We start from the raw sequence: 23,722 nt of genomic DNA on the forward strand, positions 1-23,722 counted from the left end.
GATGTGAAAGGAAGAGAAGCCCCCATTAGCCTCACCTCCCAACAAGGAAACCTCTTCTATTGTGTGAGGATTGGTTGCAGGAGCGAAAGGATAATCTTGCCCATAGCCACGTGCTAGATTTTGAGTAAGACCTAAAAAAACAAAAGATCACTACCCATTTTGGATACCATTTCCTCTACCATGAGATACAAAAGAAATCCTAGTAGTTGTAGAAAACTGGAGCAGTGACATCACATCTGATGCAACCATAACCGGTAAAACCCTCAAAAGAGTCAACTGGCTTATGCAACAAGAGAGACACAACGAAAGCAACAAGAAAACATAACAAGTTCATATAAACAAATCATATTAAAGCCTTAGAATTTATGGCAATCATTCGACAATCATCATATTATCATCAAAGAACATCGGGTAATTATCCGGTTACAAGTAGGCTTCAAGCCAGATACAATCCAACCGGGACTCTAAGAATCAACCGGATCACAACATGCGAATCTCAATCCTTATTCTCAATTCTACTTCCTCCACCCCTAGAAATGATTACATAACAACATATTTATACCCACCAAGACACATCCGGGTTGGCCTCATAAGATTACATTCACCAATGCAAAAACATGTAATTAGGTCGGCCCTAAAAATTAAATAAATCTTTTCGAAAAATAACAACCAAGCGATGCGGTTCAACAAGAAGGTCAACCACACGCCAAAGAACATTGGACAAGACCCAAGTTATATCCACACGCTAAGAATCATGCCGATAATGAAGGAAAACCAACCAATAAGCACAAGAATAAGCACAAGAACTGTCCCAGAACCTAGAAACAGTCAACCGAAAGCGATAATTGACTGGAAAAAAACCCAAATGAACTGAAAATCTGGAATCAAGCACATGAAACCGTCTGTAAACCAAAAATAAGATCTGCCACGAAGAACAAGCAACTACCAGTACCAACCGGTAATAACACAAAAAACTGCACAAAGAACTATATAAGAACAAAAAGAAAATATTTTTGGATGATGCAAGATTGCTCATCGACTGGGATGCTCCTACATCAACATCAATCTAGAATAACAATAATTTAAATTATAATAACTAACAACTACAATAAATATTTTATTGCCTATGAATGTAGTGGCACTCGTGATTACAACAAACTTGAAACTCTAAACCTTAGAAATAAATATAAATATCCTAAACATTCACATTTAATTTTTAAATATTTATTTTAACTAACAAAACAACTAATTTAATATAAATTAATTTGTAATTATAATTATATATATATTTTTATGTACTTATATTGTTTACATTATAATTTGTACAAACCCTTATATCCTCCTTCCATTGCTCTGTCAGAGCCCACCAATTCCACATCCCAAAAATAAGGTGCCACAAATCCTTTAAATATATAATCCGCCTGAGAATCAGATTTTTTTGTCAATCCTAGAATCGTGGCGGAAGCAGGTTTTAGGCTTCGCCCAAGGTTTTTAATTTTGACAAGTAAGAGTGGGGAAAGGAGAAAAATTGTACGTCGCGGCACTAGAGGGTTTTAAATTTGCAGTTAAATTTCAAGCTCTATAATGGCGGAGGTGCTGGACATGGCGCCCACGGAATCCCTGGATCGCCGCAGGGAGCGGCCAGCGGAGCGAAAGGAAAAGGAGAAGTCGATAACTGAAGATCGTAAGCGAGACAGGGATTCTCGAGAAAGAAGAGATGACAGAGACGAGAGGCCGCCTCGCAGAGGAGATTACAAGCGCAGGCACAGCCCTAGCCCCCCGCCGTACGTCCCACGGGACCGCCGCCATTCCCCGCCCTCGCGTCGTTCTCCTCCTTACAAGAGGTCTCGCAGGGATGATGCTTACGACAGCCGTCGTGGCAGCCCCAGAGGAGGCTTTAACTCCGACGATAGAAGGTGCTTCCTCTGCTTTCCAAATGCAAACCCTAAACTATGTAAACGTCAGGGGTATTTGTTTTTAAATTGTTGCATTATCTCGGGAAGTCCTCGTGTTACCCTTGCGAAAGTTCAAACTTCTACAACTTCCATTTTCGTAAATATTAGTAGAAGCCTAAAATATAAGTGAATTTTCTGTCTCAACATTCTCTTGAACCATTGTTTTGCGAATAGATATTTCTTAATATTTTGTCTCTTAGACAATCGCCTGGACCTTTCTTCTTAGAATTATTGCTTGAATGTATCAATGTGTTAGTAATATCAAGAATCAAACTGTTTTTGTGTTGGAGCAACCACGCTTGGGTTCTTACTGCCAAACCCTTCTTTGGGACTAGAAAATTGGTATAACAGTGCCACCTGGATTGTCGGAGCTTAACCCACCCATGCTATCAGAAGACTCCAGCATATATGTCCTGTAATTGGTTTTTCTACCGGGAAAGACATATTCGAACCAGCAGGGGTTGAACCATGTCGGACTCTTTGAGAGCGTAGATTTCCAACCAACTGGACTTTTTACAGATTTACTCTGTGGGGATTTGTTAATTTAACTAAGGGAATCGATCTTTTGTTTCCTATAGTATGGTAAATTTTCTGTTTCTAGAAAATGTCACAGGCCTCTGTTTCGAGCGTGGAGTGCCTGTAGTGTATTCTATATCAACCTGTGTTGGTAGTTTACGTCTCCTTGCTTGATCCATCTCCAGGGAATAGAAAACTGATCTGTCATTGAGATTTGAAACATTGAATTTTAAACTACCTATGCAGGTTGATCAAGAAGACTCTTAACACGTCTGTTAAAATTAACATTTTATTTTTATTTACTTTTTGAAAGTTAACTGGGATTAAAACAAGACGCATCCAACAGTTATCAAACAGAGGTGAGCCCTTTGTAAGCACAGCTTTTTGACTGACTGGATTCCAACTATGTGGGTGTTTATTAATAATTTTTATCTATTATGAGAGATTATTTTATTTATCAGAAGATTGTGTAACCTATTGTTTATTTTGGTGAGCTTGCTCGTTTATTTATATCTTTTCATGCAACTCTTGATGCGGTCTAAACCCTTTTTAGTTTCAAACCTTGGAATTTGTAGTTTTTAAAATCACAATTAACAATGATTAATTTTGAATCCTAGCACTGTAAGTTTGTTTTAGTTTTTTAAAATAATGTCATGTAATCTTTAGCCAAATAAATTATGAACAATTTTTTTATTAATAGCAAGGTTCTGTAACTCATTGTTTATTTTGGCAAGTGTGTGAAATTGTTCACATAATTTCCTGCAACTTTGTATGATTTCTGAACCCTAATTTTCTTTAGAACCCCAATTTTTTATTTTTTTTAATTAAATTATTTTTAACATTAATACAACAAGTTCTTAATTTAATGATATTCTCTTAAAACCAATGTGCTAATTATCTTAGCAAACAGACTTTTGCCTAGTCAAGTAATTGTCAAACTTAGGTCTTATACTTTATTCATTTTTCTTTTGAAGAGCCTTAAATGTTTTTCTCATGCAATTCTGAGTTATTATTGTTTGTATTTTCTTGGCATTAGGACATGTTATTGGCCTTCGAAGCTTTTAGACAAATTTTTTGATATCAACTGATCTGGATCAAATGCAAAAATTATGAATGTTCCCACTAATATCAAACAAGATGCAGGAACCATATATATTTGATTTCTTGGCACCCACCCAGTTTTATAATTTGAATTCACTAAGATATCAAGCATGCATCTGTAGGCTACATGTTGAGTCTGTGTTGCTTGTATAAGAAAGTCCTTTCCACTTCTGTAATATGGCTAACTCCTTTAAAGGGTTCTGTTAGAAGTTTTCAACAGATTAGCTGCATTAAGTGGACTGAACATCCTATGGTGTGTGTTTACCTAATTGGTATTGGCTCTCTAAATCCTATTAAACTCTTCACATTCTACTTATTTATTGTTAATAAGGTTACATAGTTTACTAATAGAACCTTTGATACAGTTCTGAACGATGCTCCTTTGCTGCCCCCAAGTTTTGTCTTCTTGCACGGCTATACTTTTTTAGCATTTTTTCTAACAGATTTATATTGGTACAGGCATATGGCTGAATAATTTTGGTAGAGGCATATGGCTCACTTTTCTGCGACTTTAATCAAGAATTGACAGTGCAGATTTTTAAGAAGAGAGCTCTCAATACTAGATTTTAGTTTCTCTTTCCAAAGCAGAGAACCCTATCTCTGACATAATTTTTGAGTGACCAGTTTAGATACTTGTGAGCTATCTTTTCTTTCTAATGGTCCTGCATGGCCATTCTTAGTTTTCTGAGAGAGTTAGGAAAACAACTTATGAGAGACTACTTATTATTCATCAGTAACATTATTACTGGAAGAGAGCAGCCAAGGTTGATTGTTCGGGATTCAAATCTTAAGGATTAGTAAAGATGGCTGTTGACTTCAGCTGCCAATCACAACCAGAGTAAGAGGTGCCCAGCTTGTGACATCAACAAACATTAAGTCTATTTCTATTTCCATCTGTATAATATTTATCTTTCACTTCCATATTATGTCTGATGGAATCAGTATGTGATTTTACGGTCTGGAGCAATGAGCTGTCTTTTCTTAGATTATATGTTTTCTGAGGACCTTTTGTTAGACAGGAAACAGGGTATAGAATCATTGGCAAAATTAGTATATGCGCCTGTGAGATGTTATATCTTGATTGTTAAAGTTTTACCCAAAATGAGTGGCAGGTTTGGTTATGATGGAATTGGAGGATATGATAGAGGTGTAATGGGAGGAAGAGCTGGATATGCAGATGAAAGACACCATGGTCGGCACTTAGGACGTGCATCTGGTTTTCAAAGCGGACCTCCAGGTACTTTTAAGTGATAACAACATACCAATGCTGAGACCTCTGAATAAGCGTAAACTAGCTTTTTTGTTTCCATGACATTAAAGATGAATCTTTGGGACACTATCTTTCATGTGAATTTTAGTCTCTGCAGGAGCACTGTGAAATTACCTGTGTTTTGTTTTTTCATATTTCTTAATAATTTTGTTGCATGTAATTCCAGACTGGCCTGGTGTTGGACGTACAGGCTTCAGTGATATGGGTGCTCCTCAACGGTTGGTTTGCTCTCCTTTAATTTTTTCTTTTCATTTTGAAATTGTGCTGAATGTGTGATTTTCTTCTTGCCTGTTTATTTTTAATGTAGTTCTTGTTCGTCATTTTTCAATTGTAGTGTTATATCGGTAAAACGTTTTTTGTTTTAAATTATAAATTGCAGAATCCACTAATCAGTATTAAACCCGTAGCAAACGTTTGACATATACAATAATAATGCATTTTATTTTTTTGGGCCAAACTGTGTCACTTTTAACTTCTAGCTTTAGATTTCTAGTCCTACAAGAGTTAAACATATACATCAATTTATCATATCACATTAATGCTAAGTGGTTCTGGTATGGATCTTGGTTCAGGTTCATGGATTTGGCAATTGGTCTTTGGGTTGGGTTTGTTTGTATAAAAAACATGTAAAAGCAAGAATTAAAGCTAGAATACCAGAGAACATCATATAAACAACAAAAACACGATAAACTTGAATGTCATTGAAAAAATTAATGATAAATATAAGAAAATATTCATTGCTCATACTTCAAGTTCAATTTTAAAATAATAATATTTTGTTCAATGATTGGTTTTCACTATCAAATGAAACTTCTAAATTATTAATATTATCATCATCATTGACATTAGATAATGTAAAAACAGTTGAAGAATAACAAGCAGTGCCATTGCCACTTGTACGAAATGTGTGGTCTTTGTGCTCCTCAAGTACAATATATTGTTCAACTTTGTGCCCCCTTGTAGCAATATTTTGACTATTTGAATGTACAAAATAATGAATTCACTTACAGCATCTTGCAAATTAGGATTAGAGAAGGGTCTATGAAATGCTGTCTTGTACTCTTCAATGACTTAAAAATCTCTATATGGGGAAATCTTTATTGGTACAAAATGAATCTCAACACTATAGTATTTTGGACTCAATATAAAGGCAAGAAAATGTAGTGAGGTGGTCATTGTGTTAACTTTTTTCTTCAATAATTGTGTTCATTTGTTTGAAGAAAGTTATTTTAAGGTCTTGCTTTTTCACATTTATGATGGTATTCATCTTCTTAGTCATTGAGTCAATGCCATTTTATACCTCTCCCAAGAAAAGCTTGTCCATGTCAATATAATGAATTATATTCAAAATGGGCTTGGTGAAACTGAGGAGATACTACACACAATCCCACAAGAGTTAGTTAGGATCATTTGCTTAATATTTGTTACCCACTCAGTGTTGCTTTGCCTTCATATGGACAAAGTTTGGGTAATGACCATGCTTGAAAGTGCCTCTCAAACTTTCACAAGTTATCTCAAGATTATTTTGTTAGAGGCGAAATAGGTCTCAACAACCTATTTAAAAATAAAAAATAAAATAATGAAAAACAAAATTGAAACAAGAATTGGAATATGCAATCAAATTATGATTTAAGTAACTAAGATTTAAAAAATAAGTTTTCAATTAACTAAAGTGAAATTTTAACCAGTAGATTTCATGTTGCTTCCCTTCCCTTCAATAGCTCCAGTTTCAAAAATGATGTAAAAATTCCTTGTAACATGTGATTCTTGATGAGCATTTCCTCAACCTTTGCATACAACTCCTTGGTCCAATTTTTTTCATAAAATTGTGAGAATGGATTGCACAAGTTGTCCAAAAGGTGCATAAATAGTGTTCCTCAACCAAAAATTCAACAACCCTACAATTCTTTGTCTTTTCCATTATGACTTGAACAACATCATGGGGTCCCACTACTCAATGGCTGTGATTGAGATATTAGCAATAAGTTGGCCATTCTTCATCTTCCTTGGACAATCTACCGCTGTAAAAAGCATTGCCTTTTTGGGGACACTACTATGACATTGATCAAGGGCCAATATTTAGCATCTTTCCACCCATTGAAAACAAGGTAAAAAGCATTGCCTTTCGTTGAGTATGAACTCTTTGTCTAATAAGGTGCCACATACCTCATAACTCAGGTCCTCGTACCTTTTTGGAGCTTTATTAATTTTTCTCACAATTTTCTATCAATTGGGTGAGTGAACAACATTGAATGCCAATTCATTTGCATAAATACATCTTGCTATGTGTTGATTGCCAATGTCTAGAGTCTCATTTTCGAATGTAGTTTCTAAAGGTGCTTTTAGTGTTTTGTTTGTGATGTGCTTTTAGTGTTTTGTTTGTGATGTGTTCTTCACTTTCAAGAATGGCAAAGAATGGACGACTCTTACCACAACATTAGGATTAGATGGGGACATAGGGGGTTTCATTCCCTTTGATATTCTTTTTGCTAAAGGATGATTTGCTCCAAGGCTTGCTAGTTCATCTGCTTGCTCTTGGTGCATAATATATGTTATCACTTGCTTTGATGGCACAAGTACACTATTCTATCTAGGGTAAACTTCGATGCCCTGTCTTGGTAGTCCACACAAATGGGCTTTCACCTAATCATATGAACTTGAATATCTAACATCAGAATCTTGGCAAATTCAAATATACTCCCCATTACCTAGAATTAGATGTATCATATAAACATACTTTTGCAGAGGAGAACCTCAGATGTGTTTTGAATTTAAGTTGGCCTATGTGGCTAGGACTACCTACTATTGATAAATTTAATAAACAACACATTTAAAATAAATAAAATTTTAAAAACAAAAAAGGAGATATATGAAACTTAGTTTTTTCAAAATTTCAAACATAGTGATACATTCATAGAAAAATGAAAGAAAAATAAAATAAAGAGCTTGTTTCGTGTTTATAAAACAAAAATAAATGGAAAAAATAAAAAAAGCAAAAATGAAGGGAGAAATTAAAAAAAACTTCTTTTCAGCTAGGGGAAGAGCACTAGTAGCTGTCATAGCTAACTTTGCACACCCTCAGATCCTAAACGGTACTTTGGATTTTGATGAATTTTTTTTGTTGTCTTCTTATGCGATTGAACTGCTTATAGTTATTGTTCTGGCTTTTGGGTAGTAACGATGCACGTTGTGGGATCAATTATGCACACAAAGGTAAAAAGTATACATTTCAAAGTGTCGCTTGATACCTAATTAAAGATGTTCCTGTAATCGTCCACTCAAAATCACTAGTATTTGTGGACAAATGTCCCAATAGTTTTGTACAAATGTTCCAATAGTGGTGCACAAATGGGCCAATTATGAACAAAAATTGACAAAAAGTGATCGGCTATTGGTACACGTGAAATTTATTAATGGGCTTTTCAAAAATTGGAACTATGATCGATATTGGGGGGGTCACTATGACAATAAGTGTGTGGTTATTGGAACTATGACGGCTACTGGTGCTCTTCCCCAATATTCTTTTATAATGTTCTTGGCAGCCAATGTAAACTTGCAAATATGTAGGAATGACAATGCAATTGTTGTAGAACTTTCAACGACAATCTTTAGCTCTCTTCGACATTGTTTGATTCAACGAGCAAAAATGAACTTGTTTAGGAGCTTGAAATGTTTTAAAAGTGACTTTTTGGGTTTGAAATCTGTATTACAGCACCTAGGTCGAAGTCAATTTTTTTAATGCAAAAATAATTTAAAAAGCTGTAGGGAACTTATGAATTTGCCTTGGATTGGCCTGGGTTCCTTGGTATCTTTCTCAGATTCAATTTGGCTTGTTCCATTCTGCTGCAGCCCGCTCGTATTTGTAGGTGGATTGGATCAGATCACATATCTGGTTTGAACTTGACCTGGATCCAGCTAGTTTGCTAGTGGGCCAGTAACATAACATTAATGTATTTGAATTTCATATCTGTTAAAACATAAACCCCTTGTATGATCTCTTTTTAGTTTTGTGGTTACTTTGATGCCTTCTTGGTTATTTTGACCTCACAATGAACTCATTATTGTTGCTTGTGGAGTACATTACTATATCGGAATATCTTGATTATTAAAACATAAAAGTCTATGACCCTTTTTGGCTCTGTATACCTCCATGCCTTCTTATTAGTCAATAGGCTATATATTTGGGAATTTCCACTGAAAAAAATTGATGTCTCATGCCGGAAAAGTGTGAGGCCAAAAAATTTCATGCCAGAAAATTACTTTGACCAATTTTCATGCATAAAACAGATATTTGCGATTTAAGAATTTGCAATTATTTGTTTCGATTTCATAATATAATGACAATGTGGGCAATGCTGTGCAAATAAACGGTCAATTGACAGTGATATTACAATTTTTTATTTTTCAATTTATGTTTTTGTTTAGGTTCGTTAGGGATAAACAATATGTTTAGGTTTTGGATTAAAAATTTTGTGGGCCTATAGTTGTCACATTTGCATTGTAAGATTCCAGGCCTCGTTTATAACCGATTTTATAAAATTATATTAATAATTAAGTAGGAAGAGAGTTTTCAATCTTTGAATACATTACTGGTTAACGTTACTTGCTTAAAAAGGTGAATGGGCAAGCATAATTTACTAATCCAAAGCATTCAAATTCTGGTAGCTTAGAAATTCAACAAAATAACACCTACCAGCTTTACTCGGATGTAGAAATTGAGGACCTTATACAAATAAAAACACACCCAAAATTAGTAAAAAAATTAAGTCTAGAGGTTTATTCCAATTAAAAAATTAGGAAGCTGTGGTTAAAGTTTGCTAGCTTCTAGGAAATAATTTTGTAATGGTATTAATTTCTTTTTGACGGGGTTGAATTAAGTTTTTTATTGTTATTATCTAATAATATAATGGTTTAATAATTCTTGTGGAGCATAAAATTGGAACCAAGTAGCTTAGATCTAATTCCACTCTCATATACACATTGGAATACGAAAGAGCCTATGGAGATATTTCACTTTGACCACTTCTTGTAAGAGAGAGAGATTCAAGGAATATCTCTCAGGGTTTCTATTCCTTTGCTGTAATGAAGAGATGTGAAAAATATGGTGCAATAACCAACTATGCTAGGAGATGAACGATGGAGCAAACATAAACTGAAAATGGAGAATTTGATTGAACTAAAACTGGGAGATTGAGTATAGAGTAGGGAGAGGAATTCTGATGTCTACTTGGCACTGAAATTTGGAGTTGACTGGGCATGACCAGGGTGTTGGGCGCTTTGGTCCTTGATACTATAGAAAGCTAAACTTCTGGGTGCCACACTCTAAAATGCCAAAAAATGTTGCAGAACAGGGGGGGGACCAGGGTGCCATGCCCTAGTCCTGGACCAGGACGCCACGCCTTGGTCCCTGGAATTTGGGATTTGCTTCTGACGTTGAGTCTATACCTGTGTCTTCCGTCGGTCTTGAAATTTGTGTGTTTGCAGGATTCATGTACAACTTGAAAGAGGGTGTCTAGGTGGCTATATAGGGTTTTGCCTTTATCAAATCCTTTGTTTTGGTGATTTCCACATCCACAAATAGTTGATAATGTATTGAAAATATGTGTGCAAGAATCTTGTGTGTATGCAAGATCCTAAATGAACAAGAAAGTAAATCTAGAGTTCTACCCTACACTTTGGAGAGCAAACCCTAAATGATTGTAAATGTAAATGTAAACGTAAATGCTTCAAATCACAAATGCAGTAATGGATCTGAAGTGTGATTGTAAATCTGAAAATGAATGTTATGAAGCTCATACAAAGACATGAAAATAACATGAAACCATACCAAACTCTAAGGGAGAGGTACAAGCCAATCAACAATTGGTGATCTCCTGTTATTCTTCAATGTCTTCAAAACTCCTAATTGTTGTTAAAGATGATTGATGAAGGCTTGATAAATGCTTGATGAATGCTTGATTTGTTGTTGTAGACTTCACATAACTTGCACTTTCACTTCACAAGAGGCTCCTTCAATCGCTAGATCTTAGGTCTTCAAATGAGGAAAGGAAGGGTTTATGTAGGAGACCCTAACTTTGTTTTGAGTCATAGGCCAACTTAGAAATAATATTTTTTGCCAATCTCTTGGATTTGAATATTATAATACCGCCAAAACATGCTCCCGAAATTTGGGGAGAAAAAGTCAGGACCATACGGGTACCCACATGATCCGACCAACTTTTCGCCAAATTTTTGGGGAAGCAAGATATTGTGATTTTAAAGCAAATTCTTGGAGTATGTGGAGAAGGAGCAATTGAATAATAAATGATTGGTACTTTCCTCTTGCCTCTTACAAAGAACACAAACGCTTAGTCCAACAATTCCATATACTTTTAGACTTTCACCTGTTAAAATTCTGTTGTGAAGTGCAGTCCAAAGGAACACACCAGCTCTAGGTGCAAGCATTTTATCCCAACAAAATTTGTATGGCCCAGTAGCTTTCTCTTGGTTCTCCACTTGTATATGATATCCTATTTAGCAGAGTATTCCCCGGATTTGGAGGCACACTAGATGACCTCATCCTCTAAGCAATTAAGAGAAGGTCACCTAGATGATAGGATTTTCCCGAGTTCCTCTTGAGCTGCAAGAGGGGTATTAAGTTCATTCGTTGGCTTCCATTCGAAAATACCACTACTAGGTGGTGCTTTCCAACTCTCAAGCCAATGTTTCAGCAAGTCATTCTTTTAGGGCCTTCTCTTGAAGGAATCTTCACTATACATTCCATTGACCATTAATTTTTCGCTCAATTTTTTCCAATTCCGCGTCAATCTTCTCTTTTTCTACAAAAATGTTTTTGAATACTCTTCTTTGTTCCATATTCTTAATTTATTTTTTACATACTGAAGTTTTTTTACTATGCAATAGCTAGGCGTACCTTTGTAAAAATTGCATTCGTTCCACCATGTCTCAAGCAAATTCATTAAGGAATCCTCTCTCCACCACATATTGAACTTGAAGTGCCCACATCCCCATTGGTGTTCCCTGTCGATCTCAAGTGTTATTGGATAGTGATTAGAGACTGCATAAGGTAGGGTGGAAGGATTAACCGCTAAATTCTCCAATGTTCATTGATTTCCAAGCATAAATTTGTCAAGCCTCTTTGCAATATTTGTGAAACCTTCTCTTCTATTTGTCCATGTAAAACAAGCGTTCTTTGGTGCGCAGTTTGTAGCATTGATTTTGTGTAGAAACACCCTGAAGTCCAACATGTCTTTGCTAACTTTACCCACACCACCCCTTTTTTCAGATAGATTGAGTATCACGTTGAAGTCTCCCTGAACAATAGATTTCGTTCATAATTTCGTCCCACACGTTTGCCTTCTCTGCAGTTTGAATTGGTCCATACATGTTCCATAGAGGGAATTCCAATTTTGTTAGTTTACAATGTACCTTGCACGATATCTAGTTCTTCTTCATCCTCAATTGGATTGAGGCTTGTTAGATTGGGATCCCAGAGTATTCTGAGCCCCCAACTTGCCCAACAGCGGCCAGAAAAACACCTGACCATTTCTGCAGTATTTGGTAAACTTATCCCCTTCTTTAGCAATGCACTTGGTTTCTTGTAAAAGTATAATGTTACTAGCCATTTTTTCCGGATGTCGCTTGACCATCCTTCGCTTGTTAGGGGCCACCAAACCCCTGACATTCCATGTTTAGATTTTAATTGTTTCCCAAGGGAGGCATTTGCTCCCTTGGTACTTTTCCTTTTGAAGAAAAACACAACATTGGGAAGCCCTTTTTCCAAGGCCTCAACTTCTCTTTTAAACTTATTTTTTTTCCTCCCTCTATTTTCTCTACCCTTCTCAAGAAGCCTAGCAGCAGATTGGCAAATGCATCTTTGATCGGTAATCCCTAACTCCTTGCAATTGTCCTCCTCTTGTTCCCATTTGTCATCCAACAATTTGTCCTCATTGTTTTCATCTGTATACCCATTGTGGCCAACTGCAGTGCCCAAATTCTTTTTATACCATGTCTTGGTTGCTACTTTGTCTGGGCCGTGAATCCACCATATCCGACTTTGTCCTAGGGATTGCTAGTCCTAGCGCCACCACCATAGCATTGCCAACCTCATCCTTCATTTTATGCCCTAGTTCACTTTCCTGATGTACCTTTTCTCAATATTGGATTTTGGAATCCACATTTCCATTTTTTCTTGAGGGATCTTGCAATCTTTGGTAGAATGTAAAACTTTTCTTCTCCAACTTTCATACTCTTGATCCAATCAATACCATGTGCCCTAAGTTTGATTTTTTTCGGAATCTTAGAAATTGCCATGATCTCTAATGTTGCATATATGAATGAGTCACCTTCCGCAATATTTGTGTCGATGCTTATTAGGGTTCCGAGAGTTCTACCGATTTTTTCCAAGGCCTCCTCAGTCCAATATTCCATCGGTAGGTTGTTGCAGATTTGTTGTATGTGATCCAAACGGATTTGTTGTATGGAACTGTTTTAAACAGGTTAAAGTTTCTTTGCCATTTCTGAATATACAAGGGATGCTTTTCCATGTGCCTCCGTTTAAAATTTTATCACGTTTTTCCTTGGATGCAAAAATTACAATGAAGAAACCCCAAGGAAGAAATTTGGTAATCTGCTGGGACTTCAAGATTCATCGATCCATTTATGAATTTTCTTTCTTTCCATACGTGAACCAAGAAATCTGCATATGTTCGTAAGTTCTTCCAAAAACTCGATATCGCTTTCAATCTCTTCCATAAGCTCGATCGATTGTAACCCTTCCGAGTCTTCATCGCTGCAATCATTCACCAATATTTTACCCTCGTGATTGCGTTTGTATTCTTCTGATTTGCATCCATCTACTTTTTTGCCTTCCTTCTGCCATTTTTCGGAGTTATGCGAGTTTTCGCTCTGCGCCATTTTTTTTCTTCAATTAATTTCGATTAAATATTCTACATTTTAACTCTATTTTTAAATTTTATTTTATTTTCTATATATTTTATGTAATTATAAAATTAATAAATTTTGAATTCTATTATATTTTATTTGTAATAAATTCTTTATTTTATGTTTGAATTTTATAGCTTGTTTTATTAATTATACTGTATATATTATATTAAATATATTGAACAAGTTGACTTTAACTAATATATTATTTTCTATATATATATATATATATATATATTTAACTCTATATTGAAGAAAATAGTTTTATTAAACTTAATCTTTATTGTATTTTATATCTTATAATTTTTAATATGGTTAAAAAGTGATCATTTCAAATTGTCTGTTCACTTGAACAACAAAAATATAAAATAAAAATATCCCATTACTAGCTAAAAAAACCCCTAAATATACCTTGTAAAACCCGTGGGACTGCTCCCTTAATAAATAACATTATTAAGTGAGGGCATTAGGTTTTTTCGTTCACCGTTTGGTTTTGATAGTGGCCACATGGGTAATTGTGTTAGCATTAATCACAACACATTTTTTCACCTTTTAGTTTTTGTTTGGCATCCATGATGCAAATTATTTGCCCCACCTCATTCCCACCCTCATTTTCACAAGTCACCCTAGATTCTCACCTTGCCACTTCTCTGTCACATGGCACTCTTCAAATTTTAGGTAACATCGAGCTATCATTTCTCCTTGCAATTTTCTGAACATGATAATTGTGAAGACTAACCCTAATTCTATATCTAACCCTAACCCTAACAAAGAAGACATTAATGATCAAGATCAAATCTATTCACTTTGTTTTCTTATATTGTAAAAAAGATAGTGTACAATGAAGGATCTTATGGGACTTATGAGGAGAATTTTAATTGTTGATTTTTGTTTACTATGGCATACTATAATTATTAATTTGTACCCTCCAATATCTTATTTAACACATATCTTACTATTGGTGTAACCAAAGAAACGGGACTAGGACTCAGTTCGAACTCAGCAAGGCCGACCGGGACTCGGAATTGGGACTCGGAGTTAGACTCGGCTTCAAACTCGGTTGGACTCGGGAAAGTGAAAAACTCAAGAAATTTAGAGATTTAAAAAGATTTAAAACTTGTTTCATGCACCCTTTATTGAATGCACCTTAAAGACACAATAACATCATCAAACTCGGCTCATTTGATTACATACACAAGTATACTTCAATCACATAAGCATAAACGCAAATTGTAGCTAAAGGAAATAACAAACATAGATATATAAATATTGTCAAATGTATACAATGTTACAAAACTCATGGAATAAAAAATCCATGTCATCATACGATCATCATCAAATGTTCCACACAAATACCAAAGGTAAATACAACTACAAGCCTATGGCTCAGAGGAGTGTGCACCCTCTGGCCCCTGCCCCTTGTGAAGGCATTTAAGGTAGGTCCTAGATGATTTGGCAGCCATAGCCGCTCCCCGTGACACCATGCCATGCTCACCAACATCAGGAACATCTGTGTCACTATCAATATCTGCCTCTGAATCTCCTTCTCTGCTCGTGCTCTCTACTCCTCCTCTGCCATGGCTACAACCTCAACCTCAATATCTACGTGGTCGATCCAATCAGTGTCATCATCACTAAAGATAGCCGCAAGATCTGTCTCAGTGGCCCACTCTGCATCAGGATCAACCTCATCTAGAATGATAGGAGAGATGTCAACTAATGCATTCTTTCTCATTCTTAGGCGGAGGTTGTAGTAAACAAAGACGAGATCATTCATCTTCTCCACAGATAATCTATTGCGCCTCTTGGAGTGTATGTGCTCAAACATACTCCAATTGCGCTCACAACCAGATGCGCTACATGGTTGGCTCAAGATGCGAATGGCCAACGTCTGAATATTTGGGGTCATTGGGCCAAAAAAGCTCCATCAATTATTTGAGTTTGAAATGAGAAAAATAAATAAAATCAGTCTCACTCATGAACTCATTTAACAATATACAATAAAACTAAAATTAAGCCTTACAATTTATTTTTACCTGGCATCATAGTTGTCCTACTGTCTTTGGTGATAAGATGAGAGAAGGTCTCCCCTTGTGCATTTGAGAACAACTGTAGCTCTCGAATAAGCTCTATCTAAGTAGTACCAGTAGGTGCCATCTTCTCCATGATCGAGTATAGCCCATTAAGGACTTCCACTTCAGCCTTGAAAGAAGGGATAAAATGGAATGCTAGATTTAGATAACAGGCTAATGCATGGATGGGCCTATGAAGCTGATGATGCCATCTCCTATCAATGATCTCTCAAATGGGGCCATACTTGCTCTCATCTCCTTCATAGACGGATTTGATGCCCTCCTTCGCCCTATCCATGCCCTCATAAATGTAGCCCATTGTAGGCTTTTCTCCATCCGCAACTCGCAACAAAACCACCAAAGGCTTAACAAACTGCAAAATTGAAAATATTGTGTAATTTAGAAAAATGAGCAAATAAGAGAATATATATAAAAAGTTATAAAACAAAAAGTTAAACTGTAGAATTTATAAAAAATTTACCTTCACTATCTCATCACAAGGGACCCAAAAGTCTCGCTCATAAAAAATGCAGTCTACCATATCTTTCTCTGCAGGGGTGGCAGCATAGGATGAGGAAGACCACTCCTCACCAACAATCATATGTCTCAAGGCCGACTTAGAGCGAAGCATGGACTGCAATGTGATGAAGTTTGTGGCAAATCTTGTGATTCCTGGATGAGCTAACTCCTTCTGCTCTGTGTATTGTCTCATAAGAGCCAACACCCATGAATGATTATATACAAATTTGCACACATTTCTCGCCCTTTCTACACATCTCTTGACCAATATCCTCCAACATGAGGTCAATGCAAGGGGCAACACATGGAGTCCAAACTATAGATGGGTGCCTCTCCACCAATAGTTTACCTGCAGCTTTGTTGCATTGTAATTAATGAAGTTACAAAATAGTAATTAATTTGCAAACAAAATTAGTTTGTAATCAAAAGTTTACCTGCAGCAACATATTTTGCTGCATTGTCGGTCACCACTTGTACCACGTTCTCCTCACCCACCTCATCAATCACCTCCTCTATTTGCTCACATAGGTAGGTGGCATTCTTGCAATGGGCGGAGGCATCAATGGACTTGATGAAAACGGTGCCCCCCTGAAATAAAAAAATTAAGCAAGATCAATGATCATTCAATAAACCATTAAATAAAAAATAAAAAATAAAAGACTAAATGAAACTAAAATTAATTAGTCACTTGCGGAAGAAACAAGAAAATTAAGGAGAGTTCTATTTCTCCTATCAATCCAACCATTAGTCATGATGGTGCAACCTTTAGTGCTCCATATCTGACATTGTTCACCTATTTCCTTCTTCACATCATTCACCAATTGAGTCAAAATGGGTCCCCTCAGACTCAGAAGGGGCTTTGAACCCCGCCCCGCATATGGTAAGGGCATCAACCATTTCTTGCCAATAAGGAGACTTGTCACAAATAAATTCAATGAGATAAGTTAAGTATGTACTATGTACTATGTGTAGTATGTACGAGAAAAAATAAAACGAAGAATCAAAGTATAAAAATTAAAACAATCAAACATAAAACATTCACCTGACTGTAAAGAATGGAACACTGTTGTAGACCCAAAACCTGCCAACTGCCATTTTAGCGGCATCATGGATCTCCTTGTTCCAACCCATGCTCTCAAGCGACTGTTGGGACTCAGGAGTAGTGCGAGGCACAAAGAAGGTACCCAACCTAGATTTACGAATCCTAGGTCCAATGCTAACACTCCCACTACAACTACTAGTGCTAGGAACATGAGAAGTGGGAGTGGCACTGCCACTTACAGAAATAGAAGTGGAAGCACCAACACCAGCAGTAGCAAACTGAGTGGGATGATATGGAGGTAAGGAAGAAGGGCCTCCAACACAACCTAATTGTGTCCCTTTTCCTAAAGTTGCCTCTCTCCCAATGGCCGCTCGATCCTCCTTTTGTTTTTTTTTCTTTTCAATTTCCTCAACCATAACATAACAATCACGTACGGCCTTAGGGAGTGCTTTTAGGCATGGTTCGGCATCATGTCCATGGACACCAAAAATATGGTATTTCACTCTATATATACCTCCATGGAATATTGTTTTGCAAAATGTACATTTTATTTGCCCCTTTCCTTGCCCTGGAAAATCCTCGTGATATTTCCAAGCAGGGTCCTTTCTAATGCGGGGTCTAGAAGCTGAAGTAGACATTGTAGGATAGTTTTGTGAAACTTGAAGTTGAGGCAAATAATAAAGTGAAGTTTGCTGCAATAAAACATTACAAATACAAAATGAAATTAATACATACATTCAAAAAAACTAAGGTAGGGTTTGTAAATTTTGTTTTAAAAAAAATTGTAACTTTTTAACAAATTTTTTTTACAAACCCTACATACAACCCTACATAGTACAACTCATACGACATACTAACATACAAACATACAAAAGATTTTGGAAGAAAATGTAAAACTTTCAAAATAAATGAATAGAAAATGGACTTTTTGCATACAAGAAACAAAAAAATCTTCAACTTTTACAACAAGCTTGAAATGAGCTGCAAACTCTTCCTATCCAACTCTTGATGCACTAAATCCAAACACAATGCAGCCCCAATGTGATAAATGGAAGAAATCTTGAGCTTCCTCCTTGCTGGTTTTTCTTCAATGCACCCTTGTTTTTCTTCACAACTCACTTTTCTCCTCCTATTTTTCCAAATGAATTAAATGAAGTTCACTTTTAGGGTTGGAGGATAAATAACATAAATAAAAGAAGTTAAACCTTTAAAAAATGCTTTTTTTTTGGCCTTTTTTTGGCCTTGCCGCTGGCCGGGTCCCATGCTTGGGACTCGCCAACTCGGCGAGTCTGGCGAGTTCGCCCCCTGGAATCAGACGAGTCCGAGTCCGAGCTTGCCAGGCTCAGGGGGCATAACTCGGATTCGGACTCGCCGAGTTTGGCGAGTCGGGGGCGATTTTCTAATCTCTGGGTGTAACCATTGCACCTCCTTTGGTGCAAGTGCTAGTTTATAAACTCATGTGAATATCATTTTGCTAGTAACTCATTATAGTTGCTTGCAGTTTTCTTTCTGACCATAAAATTTAGAAGATCAAACATTTGACACATAAAATAACTAATGCATGTGAATTTGCAGGCTAATTTCTGGGTCACTTGGAAATTCTTAACCTTAGCCTTTCTGGTCCTACAAGAGTTCCAGTGTACATTAATAATAATATAACTTTGTTGTTAAAACATGAAGGCCTTGCATGGCCCTATTTGGCTCTGTGGTACTTTGGTTTAGTGATTAAATGTGTAAAAGTAAACATCTTTGTCTGTCCCATTGAGGCCTACTCAAAATGATTACTTCCTGTAGTATTTGCTTTGTTCTCAGTTTGGAACTTCTATTGGATAACTGATTTGAGATAATTCTCTAGCATGATAGCATCCCAAGGTTCAAATAGTTGTTTTTTACATTTATACACAGTTATTCTTATAGGTCAAGTGACTTATTGATCTAAAAGAATGCTCAAGTTTATTAAGAAAACTATCAGGACTATTTTCTAGTTACAAAACTTGCTTAGGTGTTACAAGTCCTTTTGAGAAGCTCAGGAAAGCAATAATACAGAAGAATCTCGTTGCTTAAACATGTTGGGTTCCTCCCATGGTATATGCTATTTACTTGACGGCAGATGAAAACATAAACTGACAGACTTACATTTTATGTAATATTTTTTTAATGATATGAATTTCTTTGTAAGTTATTTATAATGATTGTTCCCAAATTGTGGGGAAAGAAATATTCTGATTGGATAATATGTTTGTGATTTAAACCATTGCAATCCCCTTCTCTCTGCATCATCATAACTCCCAGTCATCTCCCTTATCTTGAATGATGAATCTTCTTGCCCGAGTATTTGCATCTCCCGGACATGTATGCTTCAGGATTGATTTCAGTGTTAGTATCTACTATAATATTGCAATCAATTTAAAATCTTTTCATTGTTAGTCTCTAGTTCTTTGACACAGTAATTTTGTTAATTAATGCTTAGAGGTTTATTCAGCTATTTAGTTATCTAATGGGAGAAAAGTGCTTTCAGGGAAGGGTTGATGACTTATAAACAATTCATACAAGAGCTCGAGGATGACATATTACCAGCTGAAGCAGACCGCAGGTAATTTTCTAAACTATGGAACACCGAGAACCTTATGTATGTGGAGACAGTTTGTTTAGTCAATTTCAATGCCAATTTTGACATTTAAAGAAACTTTTATGTTGACTTTATGTGATAGAATGCTGAATTCAAAAGTAAAACTTGAATGTTCAACAGATACCAGGAATATAGAACAGAATATATAAACACCCAAAAACGTGCTTTTTATGAGGCACACAAAGATGAAGACTGGTAAGCTGTACTTCAAACATCAGTCTTTTTTACTGACGTTTAAAAATGGCATTTCCTTCAAATTCTTATAAAAATTCTGTTTTAAGACTTTTTTTATTTGTGATGTAGGCTGAAGGATAAATATGACCCTTCACATTTGGAAGCTGTCATACAAAGGTTAGTGAACAAATATATTTCTTGTGCCTCGGAATTTTCTTTGACAAAATTGTTAAATCTATGTTTCTTTCCTTAAAGCATATCTCTTTTCATTTAATGATGCTAACAAAACTATATTGTGATCTGGCAGGAGAAATGAGAATTCAAAGGCAACAGCAAAGGAGTTTCTGCAAGAGTTAGAAAATGGAACCCTTGATATGTAAGCTACCTCTATTAATGTTGAATGAAAACATTATAATTTATTAACTTATAATTGATGTAAATTACTATCAGATGTCTCTGATATTTGCTTGATCTTTGATTCAGAGGTCCAGGTGCTACAGGATCAATACCTTCATCTGCAAAGGGAGGGCAAGGAAGTGACCAGAACTCAGATGATGATGCTGAGACTAATGGCAAAAGGAGGAGACATGGTAGGGGCCCTGCAAAGGAAAATGACCTCATTTCTAGTGCTCCCAAAGCGCATCCAGTGAGTTCGGATCCAAGACGAATTAAAAAGGATATAGATATTGGACAAGCTCTTGTTCGAAAACTAGATGCAGAGAAAGGTATAGATGATAATATTCTTGGTGGTTCAGAGCAAGATAAATTTGATGGTGAGAAATCGTTAAGTGGCTCAATAGGTGTTGTGATTGTAAGAGTTGCGAACACTGTGAAGGGATATGAGGGTATAGAGCTCTTGGATGTTGTTGTGACCTACTTGTGGAGAGTTCATGGATTAGATTATTATGGAATGACTGAATTGAAAGAACCTCCCAAGGGATTACGCCATATAAGAGTAGAAAGCAAGAACAATAATGATGAGACAGCTGCAGTTGAATGGGAGAAGAAATTGGATACTACTTGGGAAGCCAGGTTACAAGGTCAGGATCCATTAGAAATCATGTCAGCAAAGGAAAAGCTGGAAGTTGCAACAATTGAAGCCTTGGATCCATATGTGAGAAAAATAAGAGATGAAAAGTATGGATGGAAATATGGTTGTGGAGCTAAGGGTTGTACAAAGCTATTTCATGCAGCTGAATTTGTGCACAAGCACTTGAAATTGAGGCATCAAGATCTTGTTGCAGAGCTAACAGCTAAAGCACGTTCAGAAATATATTTTAATAACTACATGAAGTAAGACATCGTTAGAGTTAAGATTAGATAGCACCGTTATTTCTTATCCTTTTTCCCTGTTTATTTTGATAATTGACTAAGTTTGTGGATATATCAGTGATCCAGATGCACCTGGTTCTGCAGTAACAACTCAACAGTCTGGGCAGGTATGAATGACCATTTGACTAAGGAATTATTGGCATTGCGAGATATTTTTCTCGATTAAACTCTGTAATAATTTTTCTAATCATACTATGTCACAATATATGGACTGGATAACTGACGTCTTTAATTATTGTCATTGTCACTCTTTATGTTCACAGTAATCTGATTATATCTCTAATCTCTTTCTTCCATTGGTTACAGAGAGACAATTATTGTCATTGTCAGTCTTTATATTCCCAGTAACCTGATTATATCTCTTTCTTCCTCCATTTGGTACAGAGAGACAAGGCACGCAGACGGAAGGTAGGACCAGGTATTGCTGGTGATGTTTCAACAGGTTCTGGTAGCCGAGGTAGAGATGTTGACCATCCTGATCGAGGAAGTAGAAGGGAAATTGAAAGGATTGACAGGACCAATGAAGAAGATCGTTATGATAGGAATGAGAATTCACCATCTCAGGATTATCCCGGAGGCCAAGATGCGGGTCACTCTGATCCTTCAATGTTTGATCCTTTTGGACAACCAATGCATGGACCACCTTTTGGTTCAGATATGCCACCACCCCCGCCTGTTTTAATGCCTTTGCCAGGAGCTGGGTGGGTAACACTGTACCATTATTTTATTTGTTTTTTGGTTCCTTTACATGTCCTGTATGAGTAATATTTCCACTCTGATGTTTTTCAAATGCGCAGACCCCTGGGCCCCTTTGTGCCTGCTCCCCCTGAAGTTACAATGCGAATGTTGAGGGAACAAGGTGGGCCTCCACCTTTTCATCCTGCTGACAACAATGGTGGTCCACGTGGACGGAAGGGGCGTTCAAGTGGGGGACCTTCATTGGGAGGAGGAATGATGGATCCACAAGTCATGCTTCCAATATCTCCAGCATTCCGGCAGGATCCTCGACGTATCCGGAAGTAAGCCTTGTTCTGTGTTTGTGATTTCATTTCCAGTGTTTTGTGATTATTTTTTTCTTATAGGTTAGTCAATATGGACATACGACACTGCAGATTGCTAATCTTGATTACGTGTAAATGCAGTTACCATGATCTTGATGTTCCAGAAGATGAAGTTACTGTCATTGATTATAGGAGTTTGTAGGGCAGCTTGTCCACACATTTGGTCCAGCTTTGTTGAATGGAGTAGCAAGTTCTTTGTTCCTGGATGTTGTTTCAGGGGAATATTATGCATGGTATACAAGATAAGCCTTTGACTTCAAATTGATTTGGATGTGTTCTTATTTTAATTTTGACTTAACATAGGTTCACAGCCTCAATAATTTGGTGTATGCAAATCTTAATGTTCAAAATAATGTAACAATATTTCTGTTAATCAACTTTTGCAACTTTTGGCTTTAGTGATTAGCTGCATTGTTGAAGCAACTATTTGATACTTCGCTGTTGTAATTTACTTGTTTGTGATATCTAACAAAATCTAGAATAGTTGATTTGTATTATCAGTAGGATTTTCAGTTATAGTTCAGGGTCTTGATAAAATTCAACTTCGTAAACATTATAAACACTCAATCAAAAGATCTAACATTTTTATTGCATATACCATGACAGTAGCCGTTAATCTTGGATCCGTTAAGTCACTAACTAGAAATTATATTTAATATTTGTCCTGCCAAAAATTGACATTCTTACATTGATAAAATACGTGAACTGTGTAAAAGTATTATTCTGAGTAAGTGTTCTGGCGATTTTATTAAAACATACTCTTTCAATTGGCATAAGTAGCAAATATATTGATTTCGAAATAAAGCTGGAGTACACCATTTCATTTGAAACTTTGTACCAAATATGTTCCCTTGCACATCAAGTGCCCTAATGTAGAAAACTTTTAACAAGTGTATGACGGGTTTGTTTCTTAGGAGCATTTAAAAATTATATCACTTTCCGCTGCTTAGGGATTTGGACAAAGTTACAAACTATCATTTGTTGCAGAATTTTTTGAAGATATTGCGTTGGATCACACAGATTGTATAAGTGGCATGCTTATAAGTTTATAACAACCACAGCTAAAATTGGTGCTCATGTTCAATTAAGAAAAGAGATAAAATTGTTT

The 23,722-nt window shown here is 36.2% G+C and overlaps 1 protein-coding gene across 3 annotated transcripts; it reads left to right on the forward strand.

Annotated features, from left to right (window-relative positions):
- The first annotated feature begins 1,326 nt into the window (after nucleotides 1–1,326).
- On the forward strand, nucleotides 1,327–23,012 carry LOC131069304 (serrate RNA effector molecule). Of its 3 annotated transcripts, none has more exons than XM_058004666.2 (12): nucleotides 1,327–1,916; nucleotides 4,685–4,809; nucleotides 5,009–5,060; nucleotides 19,937–20,011; nucleotides 20,168–20,242; nucleotides 20,351–20,398; nucleotides 20,529–20,597; nucleotides 20,705–21,514; nucleotides 21,612–21,660; nucleotides 21,938–22,254; nucleotides 22,351–22,572; nucleotides 22,696–23,012. In XM_058004666.2, the coding sequence occupies exons 1-12, from the start codon at nucleotides 1,585–1,587 to the stop codon at nucleotides 22,754–22,756; spliced, it is 2,235 nt and encodes a 744-aa protein (XP_057860649.1). In that variant the 5' UTR covers nucleotides 1,327–1,584; the 3' UTR covers nucleotides 22,757–23,012. The 3 variants fall into 3 exon arrangements, with proteins under 3 accessions (XP_057860649.1, XP_057860650.1, XP_059065514.1); XM_058004667.2 differs by lacking the exon at nucleotides 1,327–1,916 and adding an exon at nucleotides 4,066–4,410; XM_059209531.1 differs by lacking the exon at nucleotides 1,327–1,916 and adding an exon at nucleotides 4,283–4,417.
- The last annotated feature ends 710 nt before the right edge of the window (nucleotides 23,013–23,722 follow it).

This window comes from Cryptomeria japonica, chromosome 8 (genome assembly GCF_030272615.1).
Source record: "Cryptomeria japonica chromosome 8, Sugi_1.0, whole genome shotgun sequence".
NCBI classification, from domain to species: domain Eukaryota; kingdom Viridiplantae; phylum Streptophyta; class Pinopsida; order Cupressales; family Cupressaceae; genus Cryptomeria; species Cryptomeria japonica.

What these genes read in the sequence shown, in the direction of transcription:
- LOC131069304 (XM_058004666.2), top strand. Translation starts at nt 1,585, where the DNA reads ATGGCGGAGGTGCTGGACATGGCGCCCACGGAATCCCTGGATCGCCGC. An exon ending in CCAGCTGAAGCAGACCGCAG is followed by an intron (nt 20,012 to 20,167) that starts GTAATTTTCTAA and finishes AATGTTCAACAG; the next exon opens with ATACCAGGAATATAGAACAG. An exon ending in GCACACAAAGATGAAGACTG is followed by an intron (nt 20,243 to 20,350) that starts GTAAGCTGTACT and finishes TTTGTGATGTAG; the next exon opens with GCTGAAGGATAAATATGACC.